Source organism: Doryrhamphus excisus, chromosome 6, assembly GCF_030265055.1.
Source record: "Doryrhamphus excisus isolate RoL2022-K1 chromosome 6, RoL_Dexc_1.0, whole genome shotgun sequence".
Taxonomy (NCBI): domain Eukaryota; kingdom Metazoa; phylum Chordata; class Actinopteri; order Syngnathiformes; family Syngnathidae; genus Doryrhamphus; species Doryrhamphus excisus.
The window spans coordinates 1,157,982-1,168,795 of NC_080471.1; the positions used below are offsets into that span (position 1 = coordinate 1,157,982).

At 46.7% G+C, this 10,814-nt stretch overlaps 2 protein-coding genes across 4 annotated transcripts; one reads left to right on the forward strand and one right to left on the reverse strand.

Moving 5' to 3' along the window:
* Positions 1-594: 594 nt before the first annotated feature.
* On the reverse strand, positions 595-2,465 carry lrrc10 (leucine rich repeat containing 10). Its single transcript, XM_058075964.1, has one exon. The coding sequence runs from the start codon at positions 2,158-2,160 to the stop codon at positions 1,336-1,338; it is 825 nt and encodes a 274-aa protein (XP_057931947.1). The 5' UTR covers positions 2,161-2,465; the 3' UTR covers positions 595-1,335.
* Positions 2,466-4,839: 2,374 nt separating this feature from the next.
* cnot2 (CCR4-NOT transcription complex, subunit 2) lies at positions 4,840-10,745 on the forward strand. Of its 3 annotated transcripts, none has more exons than XM_058075272.1 (15): positions 4,840-4,928; positions 5,492-5,620; positions 5,685-5,760; positions 5,914-6,061; positions 6,152-6,334; positions 6,460-6,539; positions 7,543-7,668; positions 7,780-7,910; positions 7,974-8,091; positions 8,347-8,503; positions 8,585-8,646; positions 8,727-8,776; positions 9,227-9,327; positions 9,409-9,553; positions 9,634-10,741. In XM_058075272.1, the coding sequence occupies exons 2-15, from the start codon at positions 5,504-5,506 to the stop codon at positions 9,718-9,720; spliced, it is 1,581 nt and encodes a 526-aa protein (XP_057931255.1). In that variant the 5' UTR covers positions 4,840-4,928; positions 5,492-5,503; the 3' UTR covers positions 9,721-10,741. The 3 variants fall into 3 exon arrangements, with proteins under 3 accessions (XP_057931255.1, XP_057931257.1, XP_057931256.1); XM_058075274.1 differs by having other exon boundaries at positions 4,906-4,928; positions 7,780-7,904; positions 9,634-10,745; XM_058075273.1 differs by lacking the exon at positions 4,840-4,928 and adding an exon at positions 5,193-5,401 and having other exon boundaries at positions 9,634-10,742.
* Positions 10,746-10,814: the final 69 nt, after the last annotated feature.

The following is a 10,814-nucleotide window of genomic DNA, read 5'->3' on the forward strand; positions in this document are numbered from 1 at the left end:
TGAATGGGTGGATGGATGGATGTATGGGTGGAAGGATGGATGGATGATGGATGGATGGGTGGAAGGATGGATGGATGATGGATGGATGGGTGGAAGGATGGATGATGATGGATGGATGGGTGGAAGGATGGATGGATGATGGATGGATGGGTGGATGGATGATGGATGGATGGGTGGAAGGATGGATGGATGGATGATGGATGGATGGGTGGATGTTGGGATGGATGGTTGAATGGGTGGATGGCCTTTAATAGGAGGAGAGCTGAACAAGACCGCAGGTCCTTAAACTGCCCTATTTGGTGCAGACTCCCATCTCCGACCCAGAGATCCCACTCCACCCTTCCCCGGAGCCATGAACTCGGACTTGGAGGTGCCGAATGTCATCTGAGCCTCTTGACAGAGGCTGACGCCAGCTTCACGGGGTGCGAAGCGCCTGAATTAGGGGGTGCGGTACCCCGTCCTGCCGCAGGATTCCTTGAGCAACACTCCAGTTTGCTCCACAGTCTGCTCGTCTTCCTCGTCATCGTCACGTTACAGAAAACCCGTTAACAATCTTCCATAGCCACTTTTAATAAGGTTAATTTGACATCCGTATTAGCCAATATAGTACAACAGCGAGTGAAAATAAACAAGTTGGTGTCGCGGTGTTCCCATGCAAGCGGAGGAGCGGAATGGGTGCTGGACAGGAAGTGTTTTCTGCCAATCAAGTCTGTTGCTTGTCTGGTGGAAAAATGACGTTCACAATTTGAATCATCTTCATTGGTATTTGAGTTCATTTGGTCATTTGTATGCTGGACAATGCTTCATTTAGCCAAAATAGCTTCAATGTAGCCACCAAGAGGTCGTATTCATCCAGGAACCAGCAGGCTTTATTCGTATATCAGCGAGGAAGGACTATGGTTGCTTACCGCCGTCATCGGGATCAGCCAAAGTTCCGCTTCGCCATTCTCATGGAATGATAAACACTTTGAGGTTGAACTTATAAACACCAAATCTAAAGCACTTATATGAATATGGCGTATGAGGAATCCAAAACAGATCATAAGGCCATAACTAATCACCACACATAGCCATTTACAAATACTTGAGTGTATCAAACCTTATACTGCATTATACAATAATATGGTGTATAATGGTGTATTCTATATATCCATACAAACACCAGAACCAACCTAAATATGGCGGCTAGCCGTATGGTCAAACAGCCAGCATGGTTTCCATCCAGGAAGCTGATGCAGTTCTCCTCACCGGACACCCACTTTGCCTGAAGTGACCCACTCAAGTGGCATCCTGTACTGTGGGGCCCCCCCACGGCCCAATGTCACTTCCTTGACCTCAAAGGGTGACTTCCTCCTCTGGGTCAACCTCCGCAACCTTGGCTGTGGACTCAGCGGCCGCCTTTGAGCCTTCGTCTTCTTGCTCGTCATCTGAGCAGTCCGCCCAGCGGCCGACCCTCCGGACCCCGGCGGCCACCACGGGGGCATTGACACAGGGGTTGTGGTCGTAGATGACCACTTTCAGCCCCTGCAGGTGGGACAGGCCTGGGAAACGCTGGATCCTGTTGCGGTCCACATCAATGACAGCCAGGAAGTGCATCTCCAGCAACACCGGAGGGAACTCCGCCAGCTCGTTCCCGGCCAGCCAGATACTTCTCAGCTCTCCCAGCCTTCCAAGTTCATCAGGAACGCTGCGGATCTGGTTGTAGCCAAGGTGCAGGGTTTTGAGGTTGGGGAGCTCGCACACCACATGCGGGAAGACAGTGAAGCAGTTGGTCTCCAGCCACAGCGTGTTCAGTTCCTTCAGCTCCCCGAGCTCCTTGGGGAGGTGGTACAGTCTGTTGTTCCCCAAGTAGAGGATGCTGAGCTGGGGGAGTCTGCAGACAGCCGCAGGTAGCTCCTCAAAGCAATTGAAGTCCAGGGCCAGCAGCTGAAGCTTCCTCAGGCGGTGCAGTTCCTCCGGCAAGCTGCTGAGGTTGTTGTCGCTCAGGTAGAGCTTGACCAGCTCGTCAAAAAGACAGGCGGCCACGGGCAGCTGTCTCAGCTGGTGGCTGCTCAGGTCCAGGGTCCGATCCAGAGGCATCTCCTTCAGGTCTCCCACCAGGAAGCGTTGGCAGCGCTGTGACGGAATGAAGGCGATGACGCCACGCATGGCGTTGCCCATTTTGCCCGCCTGCCGCCAGACACGAGCGACCCTTCGCTGGAGTTTGGTTGGAGATGGTCGGGCATTCTCAAGTGGATTTCACGGGGTTCCATTTAAGCTCCTCATGCATGCTGGAGAGCTTAGCGTGAAATCAGGCTGTTAGAGTTCTCTGATCCTTCACGGGATAAAGGACGCGCTGGTGAGCCACGGAGCAACAATGGGAACAATCATCATTAAAGTAGAAATCACCAACTCCCCAGCGACGTGTTTATCCAGTATAATGAGCTGAAAGACATCCTGTTCCCAGGTCAGATGTTCCCCAGGGAACTCCTCGCTGGCTCTGAGCTTTGCCCCGACTTTCACGGCAACCACTAACAGCTCTCCCCTCCCCTTTGAGCCACATGACTCCCCCTTCTTCTTCCCTGGGATGGCAGAGGTGGGATGGGGGGAGGGAGGGAGGGAGGGAGGGGTGGCGTGCCTGGATGAGCATAGGAGGTGTGAACCGTAAACGTCCGCCATCATCATTTCATGTGGACCTTTGAAGGGGAAGGCTATGATGGAAGATATTACTTTCCCCACTATATAGTACGTACACCAGAGGACTTCTTTTAGATATACGGTATATACGCTTGAATATATATTTCAACTCTACGTATATACTAAATATTTCAACTCATCATTTCCCTCATAATATCACAGGTCAATTCTTGTAAAATTGCATCTTCTTCAGTGAAGTTTTGGCTTTTTTTCTTTTAAAGTCAGAGCTGCTTTCTCCATTTCTGCTCTTGTTTTATTTCCAACCAGTTCAACATTCGCCTTGTCAATCTCCTTTTGGTAGTACTATCGCTTTATTCCATAGTATTTTGACTTTATTCTAGTAATGTCACAACTTTTTCCCCACCCAAATTATTCCAAAAATGTTTTTTTCCAAAAACAGTTTTCATAATATTCTGAAAAAGTATTTTGTAATATTACATTAAAAAATTACATTTTTCTTTAATATTTCAAACGTATGCTACTAAATGTTATTTTTCATCATAACACTACTAAATTATTCTGATAATATTATGACATTTTTCCCTTCATATTTAGATTTTATACAGTAAAATTACTGCTAATTTTCCATTTTTACTGTTGTTTTTATTGTATATTTCTTATTTTGTATACATAGTTATATGTTGATTTGCTAAATGATATTTGAAGAATGTACCATGGGCCAATTAAAAAAAAGATGTGGGCTGCAAATGGCCCTCAGGGTGCATTTTGGACACTCCTGGTATGTACTGTGTTGAGTAAGACGGATGTAAAGGTGACTATAGGGGTGTTATTTTATGACTAGATGGCTCTAATAATGTTAACATACATAATCATGCTTATAAGCCACAAAATTGACTGTAAATAGTCCTAGAATAAGTCCAACTGTTTCCTTCCCAAGGATAGTATTTGAATGAGTGGCCTGAAGAGTTCTAATCACATTTAAAAACACTGTGATTGAAAATGACTCCATTTTGAATTGTGTTAGCTCCAAGAAGCTTTATGCCACACGTCTATGGTGTGCTTGCTATCTTGCATACCATTGCAGGAATGGGAATGCCATGGTCCTTATCAGAAGAGGCACTGGTCTTTGTTCGCCGTCACATTTTTTTAGCACGTCCTCTTCCGTCTCCATCCACTTACAGACTGGAAGCCTCGGACAGAAAAAAAGCACACAATGTGATTAACATGGTGGGGATTTATCCAAGTTATCATTACCAAGTAGATAATGTCAAGTCAGGTTTATTTATATAGAAGGGCCTCAACCAGAACAACAATGGACAATCGATGACAACAACATCCGCTGACCTGAGCCCAGCAACCCGGCAAGGAAAAACCTTGGAAAGAGACTGTAACATTGTGCCAGTATCTTCATTAGTGAACATTCACCCCACAGCAGATCTGACTGGGTCACAGCATCAGTTCCACTTGCACTTAGGATTACTTTCAATCTTCCTCTCTGCTGTTCCAAAGATGCTGAAGATGAATTGGCATTGGCGTTTGCATCAGGTCCAGTAAAAAATTCCAGACATTTTGTAAAAATTGTACTAAATTTGGTGGATGCGTCAGTCTTGACAGGACATACAAAAAAGTCTCAAGAACCCGTGTTCCAAAACAAACACTATGTTGGCCATTTTGGTTTGGACCAGCCATTCTTGGCCCAAATCATATTTTAGTCATAAAAGTTTTTAAAGGTTTTAATAACCTCCTCCAAATGAGCCCAAATGAAACCATGGGCACTAGACAGAAGCCAGGCATTTGAGCCAATGACATCGGGTGTGGGCAGGCATGCTCCATCTGACCATTATAAAAGATAGACCTTCTGAATTTGCCTTTTGAAACAAGAAATGAATGAAAATAAAAGTTCACAGAAGTTGACTCCATACGGCGGGCGAGGGTCCATTCACTGACATTGATATGAATTTACCAATATGTCTATAACTGGTTCTTTGAACTCTGTTTCTGTGCCTCACCAACTCAATTTAGTGTAAACAAGAATAAATGCATTAACTAAAAGTACAAATGACAATTAATACGCATATTTTAAAAATATATGTAATTTAAGTGGCAGCCTTATGTGAGTTTTGCGTGTCTGCTCGGGGGCCGAACAGCAGCCAATAGGAATGACGCATACTGGTCGGGGTTTGTGTACGGAAGTAGTCTGCAGGTTGTAAGGTCAAAGGGTAAAGGCTATTCCTTCTTCGCTTGAGAACACAGCCATCTTGGATTTAACGAAGTCAAGTGAAATTGATGCGGTGAGGATCATTTTACTCGTTCAAACTCGTTTTCAAACCAACGCGCCTCACGATTCCTTTAAATGAATGACGGATTATCCCCGCCGTGCCCCCCCCCCCCCCGTCCCCCGCATTTTATATGCCTCGGCTCCTTAGCACTAGCAGTTAGCTTCATCTGATAGTCGCCTCTTCTCTGGTTGCTGCTGCCTGCAAACGGAGCGTAAATCGAGCCGATAAAGAGGCAACCGTGTGGGAGTATGTCTGTTGCTACGGCCCGGAACACAACTCTTTGGGTTTGGTAAAGAGCTCAAAGGACCCAAGGAAGCTGGTATTTGCCTAAAGGGTCCTTCGCTATCGACATGTAGCTAGTGATGCTAACGCTAAACACAAGCAGCTAGCCTGCTTAACTGCATCTACTGCACACACTGGCTGGATGGTCCACACTTCATTCTACCCAAATCCTTGACAGTGTTAGTCGGACTTATGACGAGGAAGTGTGTGTCCCCTCTTAGTCTGCATGAAGTGAAAGATGTAGTCCAACAGCTGGCTGATGTTCCTAAAATACTTGCCCTCCCTTTCTGCAGGTGACAAAAGGCATGTTTGGTTCCAGAAAGAAATTTGCAGAGTTTGTGGAGGTCGTGGACATCGACTTTCCCGACGAGAACATGTACTACAACCAGCCGTCGATGTTCCCACATCGGTCGGACAAAGACGTGAGTTCCATCGTCCCGAACCGGGATTCATCTGCAGACCTTATGTCCTCGTTTCTCTCGTCAGATGCTGTCGTCTCCTTCGCCATCTTCATCGTCGGGGCAGCTGTCGCAGCTTGGCGCCAGTTTGTACGGTCCACAAAGTGAGTGATGGAGTGGTAGATTTCCAAAAGCCTTCCCGAGCGCGAGCTGGTTATTCTATGGCGCCGTAACTCCCAAGCAGGAGCTGAAAGTGTCATTTTGCCAAGAAAAATGTTTCCACATTTGCCTGACCGTGTTCCTCTTTGCTCCTACAGGTGCACTGGGCTTTTCGGTAAGAGGCATGGGAAACAGCACGCCTCAGCTAAACCGAAATTTAACACAGAGCACCCAGCTACAGAGTCACATCACCCCCACTACGGGTGTCCCGACCATGTCCCTCCATACGCCTCCATCCCCAAGCAGGTGCAAGGCTCGTGACGCTGGAGAACACCTGGAACAAAGCGTGTGGTTGGTAGACGTACGCTCTTACGCGTCATCTCCACCTCTCCGCAGGGGGGCTTTGCCCATGAACACCAGGAACATGCTGAACCACTCTCAGGTCGGTCAAGGCCTCGGGATGAGCAACAGGACCAATAGCATGAGCAGCTCGGGTCTCAGCAGCCCCAGCCGAAGCTCCCCCAGCATCATCTGTATGCCCAAGCAGCAACCAGCACGTCAGGCCTTCACTGTTAACAGGTGGGTGGATGCAGCGGGACGCGTCACAGCTCACGCTGACTCCGTGCGTCAGTCTTCTCTGTCCATCACAGTTAGCAGGAAAGCCATGTTGCACGTATGTCTAATCCAGTATCTTTTGGTTTTAGCATGTCTGGATTTGGAATGAACCGCAACCAGGCGTTTGGAATGAACAACTCGTTATCAAGCAATATCTTCAATGGAACAGGTTAGAATGTTAAGCCTCCTTGGGGGGGGGGTCTGACTGGGTTTTTCGAAATACATTCATTAACATTTGCTGTGTATGTTTATGTTTGTCTAAATAAAAAATTATAAGATAAAAAAAACAAGCACCTTCCGGCCCATTTGGCGTCACTCGGGCAAACTTCCTGTATTTTGGTAAGTCTGGCTGTCAAAATAAAAGCCAGAAAAGAATGGTAACAGAAAAGCATCTCACCCACATTCAACCCTTGTTCTTCCGTTCCCACGGACTTTGATCAGTGCTCGATTGCACAGGCACGCATCGTAGCGGGAGCGTTGGTCCCTAGGTGTCAGTCATGTCTCTGTAATGTTGATTGAGAGACAAACGCCTGTTATTATCTCTCGGCAGGCACAATAATCCCTACTAAAGATTCTTAATAAAAACACACACTGTCTAGATAACACATTTATAGCAACACACACAAGCATAAGTCTTTTATGTCTAAAATATTACTATGTCTTAAATTTACACTTATGTCTACTAGATTTGGGAAAAGCTGTGTTTAGGTGACTATAGGGGTGTTATTTCCTGTCCAGAGGGCTCTAATAACCTTACAAACCGTATGTAGAAAGCCATAACCTGTATTTGGAAGGTTTTCTATGCTCTATAACGTTTATTGAATTTATCAATAAGGATCTCTATCTCTACTTTGCAGAGATTGACTTATCATGGTTGGATGTGGAAGCATATAGGATGCTTTGTCACTGCTATGTCATCATGGTGGAGCTTTAGCTGCTTGTAAGGCCACCGTACACCTCTTTTCTATGCTCCTCTGGTAGAACCAGGGCAGCGGAGCTAACTTTCCCTGGTCCAGTGTCGTGACCCCTTGAGTAAAATGGCAGTGTTTGTTTGTGGTGCAGCTTAATTTAAAAAACAAAAACGTTGTCATGACTTGTAAATGAGCTAGCATGTTGGTGCCAATGAAGATCCTTTTGGATGTTGTATGTTGTCATTCTTGTGCTTGCTCTAGATGGCAGTGAAAACTTAGCGGGGCTGGATCTGTCGGACTTCCCCGCATTAGCAGACCGGAGCCGGAGGGAAGGGACCGGAAACCCGACGCCGGTGCTCAACCCGCTGGCCGGAAGGGCTCCCTACGGTGGGTCCACTTTAGGCTCTTAGCACAAAGGCACCAATGGCGGCTTTGTACTGGACTGTTTTTATGACACGTACCGTTGGTCTGACTTTGTGCCCTCCACCACCAAACAAGTTGGCATGGTGACAAAACCATCAACGGAACAGACGCAAGATTTCTCCATCCACAACGAGGACTTCCCCGCGCTGCCCGGCCCAAACTACAAGGACCCCTCGTTGAACAGCGATGACAACAAAACGGTAAATGTAGGTGTCGCTGCTCAACACGGGACGGTTTGGCAAACCCTCAATGACCTCGCTTCCGTTCAGAACGTGAACTCCACAAGCAAGAGCACATCCAACGCAGATGGACCCAAGTTCCCCGGAGACAAGGTGGCCTCGGCCCAGAACAACAATCAGAAGAAAGGGATCCAGGTGTTGCCCGATGGTGAGCGCTCCCAGCTAATCGTATCCGTCCTGATTGTTGTCCACGCTGCGCGGAACTGCTTTATTTTGTTTCTCATCACAACATAAAAAAATCATTTTTTCTTTGCTATTTCCACTCTGTTATGAAAGTGATATCCTTGAAGTAATAATGGAGGTGGAAGTTGTGCCAGGAAAGGTTTTAGTCTGGCGTTATGTCCGCTCTGCGATGGGAAGCGTAACGTGAATGTCGCATTCTTTCCTGTCCGTGCGGCTGCAGGCCGGGTGACCAACATTCCGTCGGGAATGGTAACGGACCAGTTTGGCATGATTGGCCTTTTGACGTTTATACGCGCAGCAGAGACCGATCCAGGGATGGTCCACCTGGCGCTCGGCAGCGACCTCACCACGCTGGGACTCAATTTAAATTCACCCGAGTATGACTCCCAACAAACACTATTTCAGCGCCAATGGGACGTTTTCACGTCTACTGACCTCTTGGCTTCCTCTCCTGGCAGAAACCTTTACCCCAAGTTTGCGTCTCCTTGGGCCTCAGCACCTTGTCGGCCACAGGATATCGGTAAGCTCTTTGGACGATGTACACCTGGAAATATGAATACAAAATATTACTGACTCGCTTCTCCTGCCGTGTTTCTTCAGACTTCCACGTTCCATCGGAGTACTTAACCAACATCCACATCAGGGACAAGGTAATTGGACAGAATACAATGGAACACACAAGAAATAGACACACAAGAAAGTTGAAATATTTGGAAAATTAAAAAAAACCCAGAAATGGACAAAACGGCTTGGGTTTAACGAGAATAATGTGTACCTATTTCACAAAGCTAAATATTAGGGATGTCTGATAATTATTGGTACCGCTAATTACCCATCTCATCGGTTGATATCCGTATCAGATTTTGTGCCAGATCAGGGTTAGGATTAGAACACTTGTTCATCCCACCACAGGACATACGTCAGTTAGCCACGTCGGTCTGGGACATCCCTAGTAGAGATAGAATTAGCAGCATATCTACAGACTTCTAAGATGAGGTGCGATGAGACGCTGAACCACCCACACGGTGTTTCAGTGGGACCGTAGCGGTTATGAGGTCTTAGTCCTGCCCTGAAGCTGTACCCCTGCTGTCTACCTCCAGCTGGCTGCCATTAAACTGGCCCGATACGGCGAAGACCTGTTGTTCTACTTGTACTACATGAACGGCGGCGACTTGCTGCAGCTTCTGGCGGCCGTAGAGCTGTGAGTTACTCGCTTTTGACTTCTTCACTCCCTTTTGAAAAGAAAAAAGTCAAGGCTTTCTTCAAACGCGTTCTCTTCCAGCTTTAACCGGGACTGGCGGTACCACAAAGAGGAGCGGGTTTGGATCACGCGGGCGCCTGGCATGGAGCCGACACTGAAGACCAACACCTACGAGAGAGGAACCTACTACTTTTTTGATTGTCTTAACTGGAGGAAAGTGGCCAAGGTGGGAGTCCAGCCGCCATCTTTTCTGGTAAACGGCAGCGGCGCCGCTAATGTTGTCCAAATTGTTTGTGCGCGTTGAAGGAATTCCATCTGGAGTACGACAAGCTGGAAGAGAGGCCTCACGTGCCCACGACGTTCAACTACAACCCAGCCCAGCAGGCCTTCTAAGGCCCCACCGGGTCCACGAGGCTACAGCCGCACACGATGCTGTTGTCCAGGGAGGGCGCTGGTTTTTATTCCTGGAGGATTGTCTGTTTGACTGCAAGGGGGGGGGGGTCTGGCATCTGGCATCTGGCATCTGGCATCAGAACTGCCTTCCTTTTCCAAAACTTCATGCTGCCCAGAGCACCAACACTTGTTCTGTTTTTATTCTGTTCGTTTCTCTTTGTTTTGAGCAGGGTCCGTGTTATGTTTACGTCTCGCTGAGTCGGAAGCCTGAGTTTTCCCGGGGACCCTCGAATGTAACACCAGAAACAAGGGCAGGGCAAAGTTAACATCCTCGGACTCAAGTGAAACCGTGAAAGAAATGAAATGCAATGTTTATTGTTGCACTATATTTAGTAATAAAAGAACACAACATTTGTTTGTGCTTTTTTTTTTTTTAATGCCAATACTCCCTGAAGTTTTTTTCTTCTATATTTCTATTGGAAGTTGCAACTCCTCCCCCCCCCGTTCTTCTTTTATTCCAGCACCAACTACCTGTATGTTCTCTTCTATTTCCTGCCCTTTGTCCTTTTGTGTGTCTGTTCCACTGAGCGCCGCTTGGGTGTCCACTGAGACGGACCAATCCTCTTGGAGGCTCAACACCTCAACGTTGCTGTAGAGCAAACAAAAACACTTTCCAGTCTTTGTTACAATTTTCTAAAAATTCTGTATATTTTGTTTCTTGACATCACATGGCTAAATGTCATTTTGAATGTGTATACTGTATATGATTGCAATATATATATAGATATATATATGTGTATACAGTATGACATCTATTTTGGAAGAAACTTTGCCTTGTACCTCATTTTGGAGGTAAGCATGTGAATATGTGAAAGCAACATCTGAATACGTTACAGGGATCTCCTAATTCTCAGCAACAAGAAAATGTTTTACTCACGCAGAATTTCATAGGAAAACTTTGTGGAGGAAAAAAGCGCGAGTGTGTCTTGTATTTCTTGAGGTTTCATCTTTGTATTAAAGCAGAAAAGGCTTTCCTGCGTCACAAAGTCATCTCAAGAGTTTGCTTCATTCTTTTTCTCCACCACTCAGAAGAT

What these genes read in the sequence shown, in the direction of transcription:
- lrrc10 (XM_058075964.1), bottom strand. Translation starts at nt 2,160, where the DNA reads ATGGGCAACGCCATGCGTGGCGTCATCGCCTTCATTCCGTCACAGCGC.
- cnot2 (XM_058075272.1), top strand. Translation starts at nt 5,504, where the DNA reads ATGTTTGGTTCCAGAAAGAAATTTGCAGAGTTTGTGGAGGTCGTGGAC. An exon ending in CAATATCTTCAATGGAACAG is followed by an intron (nt 6,540 to 7,542) that starts GTTAGAATGTTA and finishes TGCTTGCTCTAG; the next exon opens with ATGGCAGTGAAAACTTAGCG. An exon ending in ACATCCACATCAGGGACAAG is followed by an intron (nt 8,777 to 9,226) that starts GTAATTGGACAG and finishes GTCTACCTCCAG; the next exon opens with CTGGCTGCCATTAAACTGGC.